Raw genomic sequence first — 21,951 nt, forward strand, 5'->3', positions numbered from 1 at the left:
TATAGAGTAAGACCCTGTCTCAAAAAGAAAAGAAAACGAAACAGAAAAAGCGAGATCCAGGACAGAACTCAATTGTTTATTTCATTGTGTGTTTTGCAGTACTAGAAACTGAACCTTCATGCCTTAGATACACTGGTCAAGTACTCCAACATTATGCCCCATCCCCCACTCATTCTGTTTGTTTGCTTGTTTGTTTATTTTTGAATTAATGTCTCACATAGCCCAGGAGAGCTCACTTACTCGCTGGCTTGATTAAAATTTAACATTACATTTCATTTGCTTGTGTGCACATATTGGGGAGGGGGTGCCTCGAATGTGCCACAGCACCATATATGGAGGGCAAGAGCAACTTAGAGGAAATTGGTTGTCTCCTTTTATCACGTGGGTCCCCAGGATGGAACTCAGATCACCGGGCTTGGAATGTAGGCATCTTTACCCACTAAACCATCTTACCAGGCCATTATTTATTTAATTTTTAAGACAGAATCCCATGAAGCCCAGGCTCGCATCAAACTGCCTCTGCAGCCAAGTATGACCTTGGCCTTCGGATCTCCTGTCTCCACCTCCTAGGTGCTGGGATTACAGATGTAGCCACCACACCAAAGTGAACCCAGAGCTTCATGGTGGGCAGGCTCTACCAATAAACTACTTTCCCAGCCCTCATTCTGTCTTTTGAAACTGAAGAATCATTAACTTTTCACATTCCTCTTTTGTTAATCCTCCTAAGTTTTAGCAACTAAACAACTGTATTCTATGTTACTGTTTGTTTTGCAATAAGGGGATCAAACTAAGGCCTTAGAAAATCAAGGCAAGCTCCCTACCAATTAGCTACACCTCCAACTCATCCATAAGCTATATTTTATGGGTTTTTTGTTTGTTTGTTTGTTGTTTGGGGTTTTTTTTGGTTTTTTGTTGTTGTTGTTGTTGTTGTTTCTTGAGACAGGGTTTCTCTGTGTAGCTTTGGAGACTATCTTGGAACTTGCTCTGTAGACCAGGCTGGCCTCGAACTCACAGAGCTCCGCCTGCCTCTGCCTTCTAAGTGCTGGGATAAAAGGTATGCGCCACCACCACCCAGCATAAGCTCTATTTTAAACATATAATAGTTCTCCTGTTTCTTTTGCATCCGAACCTATTATTCTTCATGTTCTAATTTTCTTTTTCTAAATATTTGTTTTTAATTCCCATCCCCAGTCATGGATGCAGAATCCAGCTGCTCTAAGGGTGGCGGGCCATGTCACTGTTTCTTCTGAGCTGGATACTGGACTGTCTTAGTCCCAGAGGCTTTTTCTTTTTCTTTTCTAATAATGTACTTATTTTTATTTTATGTACAATGGTGTTTTGCCTGGATGTATGTCTGTCTGAGAGTGTCAGATCTTGGGAGTTACAGGCAGTTGTTAGCTGCCATGTGGGTGCTGGGAATTGAACCCTGGTCCTCTGGGAAAGCAGTGCTCTCAACCTCTGAGCCATCTCTCCAGCCCCCCATAGGCTTTTTCATACATTGTCTATGACATTAACAAATCAGGCCTATCCTTAACTACAATTCCTCAATCTTTTTTTTTTTTTTAAGATGTGTGTGTGTGCGCGTGTGCATGGGTGTTGTGCCTCATATATATCTGTGCACCATGTGTGGGGTCTGGTGTCTGCAGAGGCCAGAAAAGGGCATCAGATCCCCTAAAGCTAGAGTTACAGGGGTTTGTAGGTATGGGAAACCAAATTCTGGTCCTCTGGAAGAGCAGTAAGCATCCTCAACCACTGAGCCATGTCTCCAGCTCTAACTTAATTTCTTAAGCTTTCATAAATACAATTTTCCAACCATTATTTTCATTGCTTTTTTTTTTCTGTTAATAAATTGCTGCATAGATGTGCGACAAATACATATATGCAGGCAAAACAGCCATACACGTAAAACTGTTTTTTTAAGACAACTAGATTGTGCCAGGCGGTGGTGGTGCACGCCTTTAATCCCAGCACTCGGGAGGCAGAGGCAGGCGGACTCTGTGAGTTCGAGGCCAGCCTGGGCTACCAAGTTAGTCCCAGGAAAGGCGCAAAGCTACACAGAGAAACCCTGTCTCGAAAAACCAAAAAAAAAAAAAAAAAAAAAAAAGACAACTAGATTGTCTTTCTTCCCTTTTCCTTCCCTCCCTGGCCCCTCCAGTGCCGGATACTGAATTCAAGGCTCACCACCAAGCTACATCCCAACCCTAAAGGAGGATCACCTCCTAAGAAGTAAAGGAGGAGCCCACTCTAAGGATGCCTCCCTGCTGCAGGGGGCAGTCCCCTACTTCTCAACCAAATGGAGGAGGGCGGCAGGGAAAAGGAAAGAGGAAGGAAGGAGAAGGGACTGCGGGAGAGGGAAAGAGGAAGTCAGAGGAAGGGAAGGGGTTAAGGGAAAAGGGAAGGAGGGGAGTGGAAGGGAACGGGATGGGTTAGGAGAGGAAGAAACGGGGGTGGGGGGAGAGGCAAGGAAGAGAGAAACAATAATTTTCATCATTTCAATAATCCAGACTAATATTAGTAAAATAAATTTTAATACGGCAGTGTCTGTGACAAAAAAAAATAATTCATCCTGGCAACTAACTGCATAAGCTGTTTTAGTACTCAGAAGAATAGTATCCAAGAATACTATTGCCATAACAACTAATATTTCAGTACCTTGGAATAATCTTTTGCATACGACTATAAAAAGTAATTAAAAGGTATTCCTGGCAGGCAGGGTGGCAGGCAGCCATGGAGACAGGAAAATAGAACATTCGAAGGCATGGTACTATAAACCTTGTCAAAAGCCCATGACCAGGGCGATGGCAGCCACAGCTGGGCCCTGTTACGTTCGCTGCCAAGCTGTCAATAGGTGTATGTTGCTCTCAACTGCGGTCAGAAAAGCTACTTTTTGCAATGGGCAGCAGTTACGGCAGAGTCTCCTGTCTAGTCCAAGTCACAGGTAGAAGGGAGCGTGAGTGTTCAGCTGGCATGAATCATCTCCATCAACCTCCCCAATCCAAGGCTCTGCAGCAGGACAGGCAGAAGGAACGTAAAGGCTGGGGGGTGAGGGGAGAGCTGTGAAATGCTGACCTCTGCACACGCCGTGGCTGTGACACACATCAACTCGTGGCACCTGCAGTTACCTGCACTGGCCCTACACAAGATCAAGCCAATCAAAATCCCAACACAAATGGGGAAGAGAGCATTAGCAGTTGATGGTTGCTGAGGAGGGCTCCATTGCGGATATAGCCACAGGTAGGTTACACATGTTCCACTGGATGCCTCACAACTATGCACACACGGGTAACACTGACTGGACTGGGGAGGGGAGGTTAGTAACATACCAATAAAAGAAGGCCATGAAGTTGGGAGAGTAATGGGGTCAGGAGCACCAGAAGATGTTTGGAGGAAGGTAATGGTGGATGGATAAAATCAAAATACATTGTACAAATCTATGAAATTTCCAAATAATAAATTTAAAATATTGTTTTAAAATGAAATTGTTAAATATCAGGAAAAAGAAAATGTGAGGCTAGTCTGGACTGTAAAAATGAAACCTTGAACCAAAACAGACAAAGATAGGTAGGTAGGTAGGTAGACAGAGACAGAGACAGAGACAGAGACAGAGACAGAGACAGAGACAGACAGACGGATAAGACAGAAAAAGAAAGAAGGCCAAGTGGTGGTGGTACACACTTTTAATCCTGCACTCGGGAGGCAGAGGCAGGCAGATCTCTGTGAGTTCGAGGCCAGCCTGGTCTACAGAGCAAGATCCAGGACAGGCACCAAAACTGCACAGAGAAATCCTCTCAAAAAAAAAAAACAAAAACAAAAGAAAGAAAGAGAGAGAGACAGAGACAGAGAGAGAGGGAGGGAAGGAGGAAGGATGGAAGGGAGGAAGGGAGAAGGGAGGAAAGGAGGGAGGGAGGGAGGGAGGAAGGGAGGGAGGGAGGAAGGGAGGGAGGAGGGAGGGAGGGAGGGATCACTGTACTGTGGAACCACACAAACTATTAGCTATGGAAGTAGAGCTCACTGGTGGCACCTGTGTAGCTCACGTGAGGCTAACCATGGGGTGGCAGGGGAGCCTCAAGGGCAGGACCTAAGTAGGAAAAAATAAACTGGTCCAATTCCTAATTGCACATATTGACTACTCCTGAATTACGGTGCTGATCAATCTCAAGTGCCCTCTGGTCATACAAATAATTACAACTATGAAATGAAACTACAACCACCAATCTCAAAATGTCCCAAGTGTTATCCCCTCAGAGTAATGCTAACACAGTGTGCGAGCTCTAGCACCTTCCCTTCCCCGCGGGAACATGGCTGGATAGCTCAAAATGAATCTGCCATCACTCACCACTAGAACTTTCACAGAAACTTTGGGAGGCGCAGGCAGGGGCCTTCACAAGCTGCTGGGACGCTCCCTCTGACCCCAGCTGCTTGGCATCAGCCCCTTGCGCATCTACGGGCACTGGGCTCTCTTTCTCTTGAAGCTGGGGCTGCTGCATCTCCTGGTCGGGTCTGGGAGGTTCGTCTCTCCCTGAAGGCAAAGGAGGCTGTGGAGAGTCTTCCTCTACGGAGTCCTTTCCCATGCTCTCTGCGTTCACATCTCGGTCACACTCTTCCTTCTTTTCCTCCACAGTATTGACTGTGTTTTCAGCGCAAGGATCCATCTCTGGAGCCACATCCTCCCAGGACTGGGAATCTGAGCATTTGTCCACTCCCTCCAAAGGTTCGCAGGGAACATCAACTCTTGGCGAGGGCTCCTTCACGTCAACGATAACAACACTGGAGTCCTCGGAAGTGGCTTCTTCCCAGGTTTCTGGCTCCTTCTGCTCTAACTCCTGGTCAAGTACTGGCAGCTTCTGGGGGGAGTCAACACTAATCACACTGGTTTCAACTTCCATAGCTTCTGGACATTCCTCTTTGGGGAGTTCCTTCTGAAGACACAACGCCTGGGACTGCGTTTCAGTCAGAGAAAGATGCAGTGGGATACTTTCCATCGTCTCTTCCTTGGGCTCCTCTCTGTGACTTCCACAGGGAGTCTCGGGGACTTCTTCTACCTCAGATCCCGAAAACCCCTCCTCTGGGTGCTGTTCTTTAGTCTCCATCGCTTCCTCCTGATCCAAGACACTAGAAAGTGCCTCGGACCGAGTAGCTGGAGACGGGACGGCCTGACTTCCGGAATCACAAGTGAGATCAATGCAAACGTCTTCAGCAACAGTTTCTTCTCGGCCTTTACTGTCGGCGGCAGCTACAACACCAGGGTCCCCAAGGTCACCTCTGTTCTCTGTGTCACCCCCTTTTGTCTTGTCACCGTTCTGATTCATCTCTACTCGGTCACCTTGTGCTGGAGTCATTGGGACAGTATCACTTTCAGCAGGAAGTTTAGAATTGGTAACTGGAGACAACGGTTCAGTATCCTCAATCTGTGTGTTTTCTCCATCTCCCTCAATCCTGGGAGAACCCACGCTCTCCTCCATCTTTGAGGACTGACTGTAGTCACTTGTAGAAAGCATCAGTTTGCAAGACTCCCCTGTCAAGGAGAGCCCAAGGTCGGCAGTGAAATTCTTTGGTTCACTCTCTGAAGTCTTAGAACACTCAACCATCAAAGATGAGCTCTGCAGATGGCCGCCTTTCTTCCCATCATCTGATCGTTCTTCCAAACTTGGTGATGGAATGAAAATGTCCTAAGGAAGGATAAAGAAGTCAAGCTATCAGTTGTCCATATCATGTTTCTTTTATATCTAACCTTTGGATTCACCTACATTTCTAAATCAATTATTCAAAAATTAAAGAACTCTAGCTAGGCTGTAATTCCAGAACACCAAACCTCACGACCTGTCTTTCAACTACACGAGTCACTCTGTCCAGTGTCTTTCTTATACAAATCTCTGGTAAAAAAAAAAAAAAAAAAAAAAAGCATAGTCCAAAACAAAAACCTAAAAGTACAAGCTTATAAAGCACAAGAATATTCAAATTTAACTTCACCATCAAGCTACCAAAATCATGTCGTATATACTGGACCCCTGCTATGTTTACAGAACCATCTCCAATCTCACAAAGCAGGACTATGTATTCATTCCGCTTTACACTATGTACATTCCATAAGGCAGGTGTTAAAATGCAGATACAAGAGCATCAGTCAGCAGAGAAATGTGATTAAAACCACGATGAAATGCCACTATATGCCACAAAACTGGCTAAGGTTTTTCTAAAAACTCAAAACCAACAACTATGTGGAACAACTCTAAGTTGGTAGGCACTGCTGGGAAGGAAGGGAAAGAGCAGCCACGGTAGTGCGGCGCCTCCTAACGTTAACCGTGCGCTTACACGCCTCCCGGTGCTGTGCGCGGAGGGCTGCTGTCTGACTAGCTCAGCTGGTGAAGCGCTTGCCTAACATACACCAAGTCGGCCACACCTTTAATCCCAGCTCCAGAGGCAGAGGCAGGAGAATCTCTGTGAGTTTTGAGGTCTACAAAGCAAGTGCCAGGACAGCTAGGACTACATAGAGAAGCCTTGTCTCTGAAAAACCCACCACCAACAACAAAAGATTCAAAACCTACACAAGCCCTAGGCACCGTGGAACATGTCAGTAATCCCAGGGCTTGGGAGACAGAGGAGATCAGATGCTGTAATTCTAGGTCAGCTTGATCTACATAGTGAGTTTCAGGCCATCCAGGGATACAAAGGAGGATCCTATCTTAATATGCACATGCACATACTAGGCTGAGGCATGCATCTTTAATCTCAGCACTTGGAAGGAAAAGACAAGTGGATCTCTATGGGTTCAAGGCCAGCCTAGTCTACATAGTGAGATCCAGGCCAGCCAAGACCACACAGTAAGAATTTGTCTCAAAAAAACAAAAAAATAAGGTGTGTGCGTACGTGTGCACATGAATTCGTACACAGCCTTCTTCCTAACACAAACACCATTATTTGGAGGTCAGAGGACAACTTCTGAGAATCAATTCTCTCTTTCCATTGCTGCTCCATTGGTGACCCATCTCAGGCTCTGGTGACCAAACTCAGGCTCTCGGGCTTCTGTAGCAAATACCCACCAACCACCAAGCCATGCTCATGCCCCAATTTCTGTTTTTCTTTTCTTTTTCTTTGAAGGGGTGGGGGTAGGGTAAGGGTTAAAATAGGAACTCAGTGTAGCCCAGGCTGGCCTTCCTGCCTTCCAGCCTGCTCTTCCTGCCTCTACCACCCATGTGCTGTAATTATAGGCATGGGCCTCCATGCTTTGCTTTTTTTTTTTTTTTTTAAAGATTTATTTATTTATTTTGTATACAGTATATATGACTACAGGCCAGAAGAGGGCACCAGATCTCATTACAGATGGTTGTGAGCCACCATGTGGTTGCTGGGAATTGAACTCAGGACCTCTGGAAGACCAGCCAGTGCTCTTAACCTCTGAGCCATCTCTCCAGCCCTTCATGCTTCGCTTTAAATCAACCCATTTATTTATTCAGTTGGTTGGTTGGTTGGTTTTTCAAGACAGGGTTTCTCTGTGTAGCTTTGGAGTTTATCCTGGAACTCACTTTGTAGACCAGGCTGGCCTCAAACTCACAGAGATCTGTTGGCCTCTGCTTCCTGAGTGCTGGGATTAAAGGCGTGCACCGCCATTACTACTACCAGGCTTAACATCCATTTTAGTTATTTCTGAAACCCTGATAAGCAATGGTAAAAGCATTTTTTAACATGCACAATTCTCAAGATAAAGTGAAAGGTAATTATGAGGCCAAATAAGAGAACGCCAAGAAGTCACCAGGGTAATACAAACACACCACACCCACTCCCCTCTCCCAAAGGACTTGGCAGCAGTATCAGATAATTCTAAAAGTGATGGTAAGGGCGCTGCTAGAGCAGGAGGAGGGCCGCCTGGACGTCAGTTTCAGAAGCAGTTCAACTCCCATACCCTCTTCCCCTGCCCTGCCTCTACCCGAGAAAATAAAACTCAATGCCCTGGACCGGAGGACAGGAGGCACAGGCACGGGAATCCCACCCTGAAGACAGACTGATGGAACCCATCCCTGTGTCTCACCACCTTCGCTCCAAACCTTCCTCCTCCAAAAGACTTCTGGACAATAACAACCAGCCCTGACCCAGCACACAGGGAATTAGATTTTCTGGGGACTATGACCAAGCCAAGATGACCAGGATTCTAACACTAGGGCACTCCTGATGAAATGTCCCAGCAGATCACACTCAGTGAGGACCACAACAGGAAGCCTGGTTATCTCCTCACAACTACTAATCCAGAGTTCTGGTTTTTCACTCTTAAATCAGCAAATATGAGAAAACTCTTATTTAAAAGACAGCAAGGGACAGAGCTGGAGAGATAGCTCAGCAATTAAGAGCACTGACTGCTCTTCCAGAGGACCTGGGTTCAATTCCCAGCACCCACATGGCAGCTCATAACTGTCTGTAACTCCAGTTTCAAGGGATTCGACACCTACATACAGATATACATGTAGTCAAAACAACAATACAAATAAATAAAAAATAAATAAATGAATGAATGAATAAGACAGCAACAGACAGCAAGATGGCTCATTAGGCATGGTGGTCTGAATAGGAATGGCAGCCCCCATAGTCTACATTTAAATGCATAGTTGCCAACGAGTGGCACTATTTGAAAGAATTAGAAGGTTTAAGAGGTGTGGCCTTGGAGGAAGTATATTACTGAGGGTGGAATTTCAGGTTTTAATGAGGTTTTAAAAGCCCATGCCAAGCCCGACCTCTCTCTCCTCCCCGCCCCCACCCTTCCTGCAGATCAGGATGCAGCACTCAGCTGCATGGTGATAAAGGATTACACCTCTGAAACTGTAAGCAAGCCCCAATTAAATGTTTTCTCTAATAATAATAGCCATAGTCATGGTGTCTCTTCACAGCAACAGAACAGTGACTAAGACAGAAGGTAGAGGCACTTGCTTGTCAAGTCTACTGACTGAGTTTGGTTCCCAGACCCACAAGAGAGAACCAATACATTCAAATTGTCCTCTGACCTCCACACATGTACTAAGCCATAACACACACAAAATCAAATGAATTAAATGTAAAAGACATCAAAACCAAGTTGGGGACATATTTCAGTTGTAAGAGTTCATGTCTAGCAAGCACAAAGCTCTGGATTCCAGCCTTAGTATTAATACTACTACTCAACAAGCTGGGCGTTGATGGCACATGCCTTTAATCCCAGCACTCGGGAGGCAGAGGCAGGTGGGTATCTGAGTTTGAGGCCAGCCTGGCCTACATAGTGAGTTCCAGGACAGCCATAGCTACGTAGTGAGACCCTGTCTCAAAACAACAAACAAACAAAGGAAAAAACCACTCCACAAAACTGTGTGATAGAGCACTGCCTGCAATCCCACCACTCAGGAGGTAGAGGCAGGAGGATCGGAAGTTCCATATCATCCTCAGTTACATAGTGAGTAGCTTGTGATACCATGTGACCCTACCTCAAATAAAAAGGGGGGGGACAGAATTGATCTTTGGTATAACCTACTGGTAAAGCACATACATTTCATTCACCAGGCCTAAGGTATGGTTCCCCAACAATAAACAAGCACAGCATGGTGACACATGCCTGTAATCCCAAAAGCTAGGAGACCAAGGTTGGAGGACAAGTCCAAGGCTAGCCTGGGTTACAAAGCAAGACTCTGTCTGAGTGGCCGAGTCGTCATTTGCACAGCATCCTTGCGGCTATGGGCTGAGCCCCTTAGCACCACGTAAATAACTACGTGATTAAAGCCTACTTAGAACAGTGACTCTTCTGGGAAAGAGAAAGCTTTCAAAATAATTATGATCATTAAAGAGAAATACACACATGAAACAAGACAGAAATTATTCAGAGGAAAAAAGACTGCAAGAATTAAAAACAAAAGCAGAGAAATTAGTAACTCCGAGGATTAAAATAGATGACGCCCAGCAACTGCACCCACAGTTTACATAAGAGAAAGAAACATCTTCACACAAGTCTGTGCATCAACCTCCATGGCAGCATGGATCACAGAGACAAAGGAGAAACAACCCCAGTATTCATCAACTGAACTGAAGAGTAAATGTCTTATATACACAACAGTATCAGTCAACAATAAAATGGACTGAAATTCTGCTCCATGCAGTATCATGGATGAACCCTGAAATCACACTGCCATAGTTCGCTTCAGCTGTCAACCTGACACAACCCAGAGACATCTGGGGGTGGGAAGTACAGAGAAAGGCCTGCAGGATTGCAATAAACAAACAAACAAACAAAAAAGGGTCACAGGGCCCAAAGCAAGATCAAACTTGAAGGACCAGAAACAAAATCAAGAGTGCAATGTCTTCAAAGTTGGCAAGGATCACCAATCAGCTATAATTCAATAGCCTACAAAATATAAAATAAATAAGAAGATAGAAAAAAGGCTCTAAGAAAATGTCCCCAACCAGCATGAGGAACCAGACCAGTGGTTCTCAACCTGTAGGTCATGGCCCCTTTGGGGGTCAAACCACCCTTTCACAGGGGTCCCATACCAGATATTCTGCATATCATATATTTATATTATGAGTCATAACAATAACAAAATTACAGGGTTTTTTTTGTTTGTTTGTTTTTGTTTTTTTGCGACAGGATTTCTTTGTGTAGCCTTGGCTGCCCTGGAACTAACTCTATAGACCTGGCTGGTCTTGAACTCAGAGATCCACCTGCCTCTGCGTCCCAAGTGCTGGGATTAAAGCCATACACTACCACCCCAGGGCAAAATTACAATTATTAAGTAGCAACAAAAATAATTTTATGGTTGGGGGTCACCACAACATGAGGCTGTATTAATGGGTTGCAGCATGAGGAAGTTGAGAACCACTGAACTTGACCAAACAAGCCAGCAAGCAAAGGTGGGGTGCAGATAAGCTGTAGAAACGATGCCCAAAGTCACCCTCTGACCTCCACACATGTACAATGACATGCATGCCACGCATACATGCACACAAAACAAAACAATTTTTGTTTATTTTACAAAACATAGTTTTTCTGTGTAGCTCTGGCTGTCCTGGAACTCACTCTGTAGACCAGGCTGGCCTCGAACTCACAGAGATCCACCTCACTGCGCTTCCTGAGTGATGGGATTAAAGATGTGCTCCACCACCAGATGGTTTAGCCATTAAAGGATAGACTTACAACCAAAAAAGAGAATACATTTTTTAAGGGTTGGTCTAGATATGTAGCTTGGAGGCAAAGCACTTGCCTAGAATCTGAATGGGATGGTTTAAATGGGTATGGTCCCCATGGACTCGTGTGTCTGAATGCTTGGCCCATAGGGAGTAGCACTAATAGCAGGTGTGGCCTTGATGGAGTAGATGTGGTCTTGTTAGAAAAAGTGTGTCACTGTGGAGGTGGCCTTTGATGTCTCATAGATGCTCAAAGCCATGTCCAGCGTCAGAGTCTTCTGATGCCTGCAGATCAGGATGTAGAACTCTCCACTCCTTCAGCACCACGTGTGCCTGTGCATGTCCTGCCATGGTAACGGACTAAACCTCCGAAACTCTAAGCCATCCCATTAAATGTTTGCCATGGTCATGGTGTCTCTTCACAGCAACAGAAACCCTAAGACACTGTGCATCCTTAGGTTCAAATCCCTGAACCACTAAGTAAGGAGGAAAAGCTCTGTGAGTTCGAGGCCAGCCTGGTCTACAAAGCGAATTCCAGGACAGCCAGGACTGTTACACAGAGAAACCCTGTCTCAAAAACAAAAGTAAGGAGGGGAAGCAAAGGCATCGGAAGGCAACTTTCCCACAACACTCACGTGAGAGAATTCAGGCTGGGATGGGATGGGAAGTGAGCCTGGAGTGAAGACAGGCGTGCTCTGGGACACCGGTGTCGACACTTGCGGGGACACAGCAGGCTGAGGCGGGAGGAGGGGCTTTTCTATCTCCAATGCTTCGTCATCCTGAAGCTTCTGAAAAGTCTGCCCTCCTTCTTCAGGCATCACTGACATATCCATAGGCTCATCTGATTCCACACAGGAAAAACAAGTTAAGAAATGATCACTCACCAGTATTACTCATGCTCCAATTCTAACAGTAATTGTCACAGAAATTTCCATTCCTAAACAGTGTCCTAATTTTCAAAAAACTGACATGGTAGTAGGTTGTGTCCCACTACCTCCCCGAGTGCACATGCATACGTGTGCACTCATATGGAGCTCAGAGGACGACTTTCAGGACTTGGCTCCTTCCATACAGGCTCCAGGGACAACACTCAGATTGGCAGGCTTTCCAGTCAAGCACTTTTAATCACCTCACCAGGCCACATCTAATTTTAGACATAGATTAAAATGGTGTTTCATCTGAGGATACCCACCCCACTCGTAAGAAATGAAAATCATATTGTCTCCTCTAAACCCTCCCAGTTTATTTATCACAGCTCATTCTCACATCTTCTTTAGGAAGAGCCAGATTAATTTTTTCATGTTTGTATATGTGGTGTGCAGGTGTATGAATGTCTACATGTGTGTGGGTGCAAGCATGTGTGCACATGTTGGGGGGTGTCTGTGGAGGCCCAAGTTGATGTCAAGAATCTTACTTGACTCCTCCTAGTGTTGCTAAGCAGCTTTGCTCCGTGGATCCCATCTCCACCTGCTGAAGTCAGATTGACCAGTAGGCCACTATGCTCTCCTGGCGTTGACACGGGTTCTCAGGACCCCCACAACTCCAGCAAGCACTCTGACTGGTGAGCCGCCTCCCCAGCACTTAATGCCACCCAATTTAACGATTACATATTCTGCCCCAGGCCTGGAAAGGGAATGAATCTGTCCATCACTCCGAGTCAGTTATCTAATGTAGGAACTTACTGTAGCTGCAGGAAGTAGAGCTAAGGGCAGAGACTCACACCAGAACAAACACAGAGCTGCCAACGCCAGTCAACACTGATTTATCTCAGAATCCCAACACAAAGCGCTCAGGGGAAACACACAGCGAGAGCATAAAACACTGTTTCTGGGGCTGGGGAGATGACTTGGAGGTTAAGAGCACAGGCTACTGTTCTTTGCAAGGACTTAGGTTCGATTCTCAGCACTCACATGGCAGCTCACAGCCACCTGTAACTCCAATTCCAGGGGGTCCAACACCCTATGCCTTAGAGGGTGCCAGGCATACAAGTAGCACACAAACATACATGCAAGCAAAACACCCATACAATAAAACAAAATCTAAAAAACACTGTTTCTGCATAATAATCTACCTACCTTAAGGCTACCCAGCCTAGCTAGCTGTTTAATTCTTCAGGCTTTTGACCCCTAACCTACATCATGATCCTACCCACACCAGTCATGAACTACTTACTCTAGCTAGTTTTCCCCAGTTTACACTCATGTTACCTACTGCCTATAATCCAAATTCAGTGCCCACCCTGGCTGCTTGCTTGGCCTCACCCTCACATGCCAGTCTGATGAGATTTTGGGGTCCAGTGATACAAACTTTGATTTAATAATCCAAGATAGATGACAAAACAGATCTAAAAAGCATCTGAAAGTCCACAAACACTGATGCACATATTAAGCAAATGTGTTAAATACAGCTGATGCAATGTTACATGGAAAAGAAAAAAGAAAATTGAATCAGATTATATAATGATATCAATTGCATAAAAATACTTTTTCGTCTATACAGAAAAAGTTCTGAAAAACACATCAAATACTAACTATAATTAAACTGGATTGTGGTCCCTCAGATTTTTTTTTTATTTCCTTCACATTACTCTCCTATTATCTTTCCAAATTTTCTACAGTAGGTATTGATTATAAACATGAAGAAAAAGCATTTTTCATACAATCCTTTTTATATGTTCACATTACAGATAGAAGAAATTAAGAAATTAACTTAATCTGAGTAGGGTTTTCGTAGAATGAAATCTCACCATTTTACCTAAAGATGTCACCAATTACAAACTGCTAGAATGCTATTGGTCTCCCTCGGTACCTCCAGCTGAGAAAAGAGACAAGCAGGGAGGGAAGCGAGGCTGAGCCTGCCCGTGTGGTACTTCTCAATACTCACAGGACTCAGCAGCACAGACCCCAGGCTGGCACAGGAGAACACGTCAGGTAAAAACAAAGGTTTCAGAGGCAAGTGCCCGAGTTCAGATCCTAACCATATCACTGTAATGAAATCGGGGATCCCATTTTCTCATGTGCAGCACGGGGTAAATAACAGTGACTACTGAAGATTCTGTGCGGATTCTCTGCGGGAAAAGACCCCAGAGACATCTGAGCAGATGGAGAGCAGCTATGACAGCGCCTGGCATAAACTAAGTGTTTAATAAGTGTGAGTTATTACAGCCTTATCAGTGTGAATAAAAAGAGTGCCAAGTATGTGTTACAAAGCTCAAATTCTAGCACTGGGGGGAGGGGAGGGAGAGGGGGAGGGAGAAGATCTCTACTTGAAGGGCAGCCTGGGCCACACAGCAAGACCTCTGTCTCAATTACAAAACAGAACAGAAGGAAAAGAAGAAACTGATAGAATTTGCAGACGTTTACAAGTGGGCTGGGGTTTAGAAGCTCTGTGGTAGAGTGCTGGCCTACCACGCTCAAAGCCCAAGACCAGACTCCCAACGCCACCCAAATCAAGGCATAGCGGCACACATCTCTAATTCCAACACTCAGGAGGTAAAAGCAGGGGGATTCAAACTTGAAGGGCATTCTCAGCTGCAGAGGGAATTTGAGGAGAGCCTGGGATACATGAGACCATCTCTGGGGGTGGGGATACTAAGTCCTCAAAGGAGAAAGTAAGTGAACATTGTTACCACCTCCTTCAAGCCAGCCTTTGATTATTTTAATAAAAGCAAAAATAAAGAGCCCAACAAACAACTGTTGGTTTTCTCTCACTAGAAACATCACATCAGCATGTTACTGGAAGGTACTAAGTCATTAATTAATAACCAATCCAGTACTTCCCCATACTTACTTGGGTTCAATTTTAAAAACAAAAAAGTTCTTATCAGGGCACTTTTGTCAAAATTAAAATAGTGGAAAAATCACAGAAGGACCTATGCTTTAAAAAGGCAAAGAGCTGAGTGGGGTTTGTCCTAGGCCACGGCCTGGAATGAGGGAGGAGTCTCAGGAGCAGAGCTGCAAAGCGCAAAGCAGCGTGCATTTGGTGAGGCAGGAGAGTGCTGCCCCCCTCCCTCTCCTGGGCTGAGATGAACAGACACATCACGACAGCTCACCTTTTCTCCCTCCTTGCTCTGTGGGACTGCTAGGAACGATAAAAGGGGTAGGTCGGAAAGCATCAGGGGAAGGAGCAACAAGATCTGAGGAATTCCTTTATGTAAAGAGAGAATCACAGGTTATTTGACTGCAGCCAAGGGTTTGACATTTGCTTTGACTTAACGAAAATACCCAACTCACACACTTAACAGCATATACACTCAATAGCATTTCCCCTGAACAGTACCTGAGACTCAGGCGTTCTCAAACACTGAGTGTTTTCAAGAGTAAGGGAAAAGGGAATGACTAGACACAAGGACATCATGATTAAGAAACAGGACAACCAAAAGCTGAAAACTAACTCACAGATCTGAGACATCAAAATTTTTACTTCATTTTTACATAATATGAAGAATGTGCACATTTTTATTTAAAAACAAAAACAAGCACAAAAACAAAAAGCAAACCTTTGCCCTAACCACTATTGAGTGAGATGACCTGCTCTCTCTGCTATACTGGCAAGTGACAGAAATGCTAGGAAATGGAGGAGCAAATGCTTGCCTCTGATGTACCGCATTCCTAAATGACAAGGAATTGCATTTCCTAGCCAAACCTTTAGCTACCACCATAAAGCCTCCAACGGAGATTACATGTATTACTTCAAACAGTTCGCTAAGTTCTCACCCCAAAATTCCTAAGGCCTAGAATTTCCTAAGGTCTAGTATTTAGCTTTGAAAGGAATTCTGGTCCGAGAGGCAAGCTGGCTCTCCAGGCCATTTCAGGCTTACTTACGTGGAAAGACTGTCCTGAACAAGGGGCCTCTGACCAGACAGCTGCAGGAGCTGCAGGGTGGTGGCGGGTGTAGGAACTGGAGAACACCCACCTTCCTCCCTTGAAGGAGTAGAACAACCATCAGAAGCTAGTGGGGGAGAAAAGTTAGAGTTGTATTTACTTCTCAGACTGACATCACGGAGTGGGGGACCCACTGAGAGCTGCAAAAACAGCAATACCCAGTCTGTTACACTTCAGGGGGCAGAAGTCCTTTGGGGTGGTAGCAACTCAATGGGACATCACCAGAATGCAAATCGTGAGTCAACAGTAACCCTGCCCCACGCCCTGTTTCAGGTTTTTTTTAATAAAGAACTGGTTAAAAGACCTCCTTGGTCCTTTCTACCATATCTAAGCATAGAGACGATAATGGTTAGAAACACACTTCTGGGCATGTATGAAGTGCTTATCAGATATTCTATCACAGTCATGAGAAAAATAGTCCTGGAAATTGGTACCAAGAATTGGGACCCAGCCTGTCATGGACCTGACTTGTGGATTCCAGGCCTTTGGAGGTGGTTTATATGAGAAATGTAGAAGAGTTTGCAGATGTAGAACACAGTAAGCTGAGCTCAGTGGCCATTCTAGGTGAGAGTCTAAAAGACCAAAATGCAGCAAAAAGGAAGGACAAGAAGCCTGGCTCTCAAACTTGTGGAGAGGAACAAGGACTCTACTGGGAACTGAGCCACCGTGATATATTCTAGAGCTCAACTATGAACTACCCGTGATATATTCTAGAGCTCAACTATGAGACACCCGTGATATATTCTAGAGCTCAACTATGAGACACCCATGATATATTCTAGAGCTCAACTATGAGCCACCGTGATATATTCTAGAGCTCAACTATGAGCCACCGTGATATATTCTAGAGCTCAACTATGAACCACCCGTGATATATTCTAGAGCTCAACTATGAGACACCCGTGATATATTCTAGAGCTCAACTATGAACCACCCGTGATATATTCTAGAACTCAACTATGAACTACCCGTGATATATTCTAGAGCTCAACTATGAACCACCCGTGATATATTCTAGAGCTCAACTATGAGCCACTTGTGATATATTCTAGAGCTCAACTATGAGACACCCGTGATATATTCTAGAGCTCAACTATGAACTACCCGTGATATATTCTAGAGCTCAACTATGAGCCACCGTGATATAGAGCTCAACTATGAACTACCCGTGATATATTCTAGAGCTCAACTATGAACTACCCGTGATATATTCTAGAGCTCATCTATGAGCCACTTGTGATATATTCTAGAGCTCAACTATGAGCCACCAGTGATATATTATAGCAAAGATCTGGCTGCACTGTAACCATGTCCTAAGGACTTGAGGCTGAATCCGTAAGTAATGGAACAGCTGGGTGTGGTGGCACACGCCTTTACTCTCAGCACTTGAGAGGCAGAAGCAGGTGGATCTCTGTAAATTCAAGGCCAGCCTGGTCTACATAGCAAGTTCCAGGACAGCCAGGGCTACAAAGTTAAGAATCTGTCTCTAGGGAAGTGAAAAAAAGGAATGGACTAATTTGCTTGACAGAAGAAATTGCATGTCAGGAAAGCACTGTGTCCATTCATATCAACAGTAAGAGAACAAAGATAAGAAAAATGTGTAGTGAGTTTAAAGTTGTGGACATAGTACGGGGAAAGTCTCTGTAACTCTTAAATCATGCCATTGAAGAGAAACCTCTTCATGCATTTCAGGGACAAAAGCATGTAAGACCCACCGACTCATTTGAAAGGAGAAGAGCCTAAACAGACAATGCCACCACATGAGTTCCCTGCTGCAAAATGGCTGCCTAGGGAGGTGTTTCTCCAAGGGCACTTTCAAAGACAGAGGCCACTGCAACTGTGAACCAAGAAGGACAGGCTATATCTCAAGCCAGCAGAACTGGAGTACCATCCACATGGTACTGGTTTTGTAGACATGAAAGACGTCAAAGCAAGAGGGTCACTGAATCTGGCACCCAAGTTTCAGAAAGCTGCTGAGTCCAGGCATGTGTGGAGGGTTAGACTCCCTGCAACAAGGCTCTCCAAGACCATGGATGAGACTGGGAAGGTGAAGCCTACGCTGCCATAGAGAATCCAGGCATGTAAGAGAAGCCACAGCCACAGGACATCTGCCAAGGAAAGCTACAGGGGAGCTAATCCAGAGAGAGGTCACCTCCACTGAAGGCATCAGAGCTGGGGGAGGAGCGTCCAAGGCTGTTGGAGCCCAGATGACTACGAAAAAACCAATCACATGGGTTTCTGTTTACCCTGCAGGGTCCCAGTCTTGCTTTGCCCCATCCCTCCTTTTGGACTGGGAATACTGACATTATATATTTGAAGTATATAACCTATTTATTGGCTTTACAGGGGCTTGTGGTTAGGAGACACAGTCTCAGAAATACTTTGGATTTTCAAACGGTATTGGGGTTATTATGGACTATGGGGACTTGAAACAACTAAATGCAGTTGCAGTATGAGACGAAAATGAGACTTTAGGGGATGGGGTAAAATGTTATGATCTAAAGTGATGTGTTGGTGTCAAGCTGACAAAGGGTGGAGCTGCCATGATTAATTTTGTCAACTAGGCTGCATTTAGAATCACCATGGAAACATACCTCTGAGTGTGTCTATGAGGGTATTTCCAGAAAGGCTTAGCGGACAGAAAGCACCCTCCCTGAATGTAGGCAGCCCGAATTCCAACCTCATGGGCTAGGATCCCAGGCTGACTAAAAGGTAAGGGAGCTGCTGTCAGCTCTGCTTCCTGAGCATGGACACTGGGACCCGTTTCTCTCTGCCTACAGAAATAGCCTCCCTGACATGGTGACTACAACTCTCAACCTGTGAGACAAAAAAAAAAAAAAAAGCAAAAACCCTCTTGTTGTTTTTAAAAGGTTACTCATTTATTTGTTATATTTATGTGTATGTGTGTATGCCTACAGGAGTTAATATCACTACATGCCTGTAGGAACCCATAAAGGCTAGAAGAAAGCATCATATCCCTGGAACTAGGGTTACTGTTGATTGGGAGGGCCACGTGGGTGCTGGGAAGTGAACCTCTGCAAAGGCAGTCAGTGCTCTTGACCACTGAGCCATCTCTCCAGCCCCAAAACCTTCCTTTCAGCTGTTTTTGTCCGATTTTTTGGTCACAGAATGATAAAAATAACTACTATAGAGAGGAAAAGCCAGAATCCTTATACCTCGGCTTGGCTGCTCTTCTTTCTTGTGAGGCTTCTACAATAAAACAGCAAGCGAGCCTTTTATTCCAAGGTCTACCTAAGGTGAAGTAAAGCTCATGCCATGATGCAGATGGGAGAAGTCAAAACAATGCGCATGACAGACACCTGATGGTATGAATGCAGCAATTTTCATGATTAGCACCTGAGCCTCCTCAAAGGAGACAGAAAATACTAAGCACTAACTGTAAAGCAGCCACAGTGACTGACATTATTAAGCTCTCTATTGGCCCTTTCTCCTCAGATGGAGAATACCAACGTAGACAGACTGGACCTCCACTCTATTATCCCTAAGGGTAAGGAAATGCCTGAAGTTCACCCCGAACGCTTTAGGGTGCTGCTGATATCTTACACACCAAGCACCACAGGACCACAAAGGACCCCAGGCTTCTCCCCTCCCAGCGTTCACTGAAGCCTTCCTGCTGAGACTGTGGGATGGGGGGGACTCACAGGAGCGGGAAACCATTTCCAGTCTACGCTAAGCTTTGTCCTTTCTTTAGACCTTAATCTGCCTTTTATGTCAACTAATAAATAGATAAGTAAACTGCTGCCCAAGTGAGTAAGACAAACAGCACAGTAAACGTGACAGAAGAAATGCCAACTCTGTCCATAAAACCAACTTTTACTAGATTCGCTACGATTTTCAAAACCTCAGTTTCTGAAAGAGTGGAACTGACATAAAATGCTGACTAGTAAATGTTCTTTCCTCACTGACAGTAAAAAGCCCTCGTCACTGACTAGCTAGGAATATATTTTCCTTCCATAGCATACCTACAAAAAGTGCTTCCTGACTGAAACAGCAGCCTAGGAACTAAAGTAAAACTTGAGGACAGTGAGAAGAGACGCTGAAGGACAGTCTCCAGCCTACCTGTTTTGCCACTCTGCTCAAACAAGTCTTCCTGAGTTGACGAGACCTCGGGCTCGGAGGACGGCTGACCCTGCAGCGCGCCTCCCAGAGCCTCCGGGGCGGGCACCTGTTCCTTTGTCTCCACAGCTGCCACAGAAGCTTGAGGACTGGAAGGCAGATCTTCTGACCTGTGAGATCCATGCCACCAAGGATGAGGATTGCTAAGTTCAAATGTTTCCCTCTTCCAACAAAAAGCTCCAACCTAACAACCCCAGCAATTCTCACAGCTCTAATCGCCCTGACCTTCTAAAAGTGAAATGCAACCGCAAAGTCCTCAGGCGTTTCAACGCCTGTCTCCATCACCCCACAGCCATACCTCTTTTCAGATTTGTGTCTGTTCCAACACTCTGACAAGTGACTGAGTATTGGTACAATCGTCTTTATACAAAATTGATGGGGCTTTTCTCCTCACTGGTGCCACAAATATATTTCTCTATTGCCTACCAACTTTTCCAGGACTCCTTTACATACACTGCCCAACCAGGTGAAACGCACACTTCTGGCCCGTTCCCTTTTACTTTTTTTTTACTTTTACTTATTCTACCATGCCCAAGGAAAAACGGAGAAGCAAGGCTAACAGGAAAGCCAGGATTGCATACCTGTAATCCTGGTGGCTGAAGCAGAAGGATTATGAGTTCAAGGCCAACCTGGGCTACATAGTAAGTCTGAAGAAAGACTGGACTACAAAGTAAGACCCTGTTTAAATAATAAAATAAAAACTTAACTGAAGTGAGAAGTTTCTAAAGAAAAGCCCAAGTTGAGCATGGTGAGATACATCCTCCCATTAAGAAAGTTGAGGCAGGAGGATTCTTTCAAGTTCAAGGCTAGCCTGGGCCACATAGCAAAACAGTCCATAAAAAACAGAAAGCCTAAAAAGCCATGACAATCACCTTTGCTGAGGACTCCATGCCCAACTTGCTACTGAAGGAAATAAGAAAAGGATACTGAATGTTTGCTCATCTCTCTTCAAATCGAAAGCATCCCAGTTTCCCCCTGCGACTAAATAGTCAATATAGTTTTGGATACAAGAATTACCACAAACTGAGTGTATATCCCCATCCCTACCAAGCTAAGAGCCAGGAACACTTAGAAAGATCTCTGCATCTAGCTACACCATAAATTAACAGAAGAATGATACTTAACAACCCATAGCAGTCTGGGTGCTTAAGAATACTAAAAGGTTTCCAGTATAATGTCCATCTATGTCTTATTCTTTCTTTCTTGTTTTGTTTTGGTTTTTGGAGACAAAGTTTCTCTATGTAACCCTGGCTGTTCTAGAACTCACTCTGTAGACCAGGCTGGCCTCAAACTCACAGGGATCAATCTGCCTCTGCCTCCTGGAATCAAAGGCATGTGCCACCACTGCCTGGCTCATTTACATCTGTATTAGCCCCAGAAATGCAAAATGGATCTCCTACAAATAGATAATGCCTCTGATTACCCAGACAGAGTGTCAACCAAAGATTAAGGATTATAGTTACAGAAGAAATAATGCACCTTTGTAACAGGCCTGAATTACGATAAGCGTACTCAGTAAGACTGCATAAGCAACCCATATTTATAAATAATCAATATTTCTTTTTCTTTTTTTTCTTTTTTTTTTTTTTTTTTTTTTTTGGTTTTTTGAGACAGGGCTTCTCTGTAGCTTTGGAGCCTGTCCTGGACTAGTTCTGTAGACCAGGCTGGTCTCGAACTCACAGAGATCCACCTGCCTCTGCCTCCCGAGTGTTGGGATTACAGGCGTGCACCACCCGGCTCCAATATTTCTATTGGACAAAAACAAGATGGCAAATATCTATAAGATGTGAGTAGGAAT

At 44.8% G+C, this 21,951-nt stretch overlaps 1 protein-coding gene across 14 annotated transcripts in view; it reads right to left on the minus strand.

Moving 5' to 3' along the window:
* The window catches only part of Tp53bp1 (tumor protein p53 binding protein 1), a 95,374-nt gene that overhangs the window by 37,093 nt on the left and 36,330 nt on the right, over nucleotides 1-21,951 (minus strand). For 10 of the 14 annotated variants that reach the window (XM_042276051.2, XM_076568570.1, XM_076568572.1 and 7 more), the window contains 5 exons: nucleotides 20,097-20,263; nucleotides 15,957-16,083; nucleotides 15,185-15,279; nucleotides 11,769-11,974; nucleotides 4,337-5,669 (listed from right to left, as the gene is read on the minus strand). In XM_042276051.2, the coding sequence (XP_042131985.2) occupies nucleotides 4,337-5,669; nucleotides 11,769-11,974; nucleotides 15,185-15,279; nucleotides 15,957-16,083; nucleotides 20,097-20,263 (1,928 nt within the window). Of the gene's footprint in view, nucleotides 1-4,336; nucleotides 5,670-11,768; nucleotides 11,975-13,371; nucleotides 13,480-15,184; nucleotides 15,280-15,956; nucleotides 16,084-20,096; nucleotides 20,264-21,951 lie in introns of those variants that run through there. The other 4 variants (XM_076568573.1, XM_042276054.2, XM_076568578.1 and 1 more) reach the window with 2 other exon arrangements.

This window comes from Peromyscus maniculatus, chromosome 4, assembly GCF_049852395.1.
Source record: "Peromyscus maniculatus bairdii isolate BWxNUB_F1_BW_parent chromosome 4, HU_Pman_BW_mat_3.1, whole genome shotgun sequence".
In the NCBI taxonomy this organism is placed as follows: Eukaryota; Metazoa; Chordata; class Mammalia; order Rodentia; family Cricetidae; genus Peromyscus; species Peromyscus maniculatus.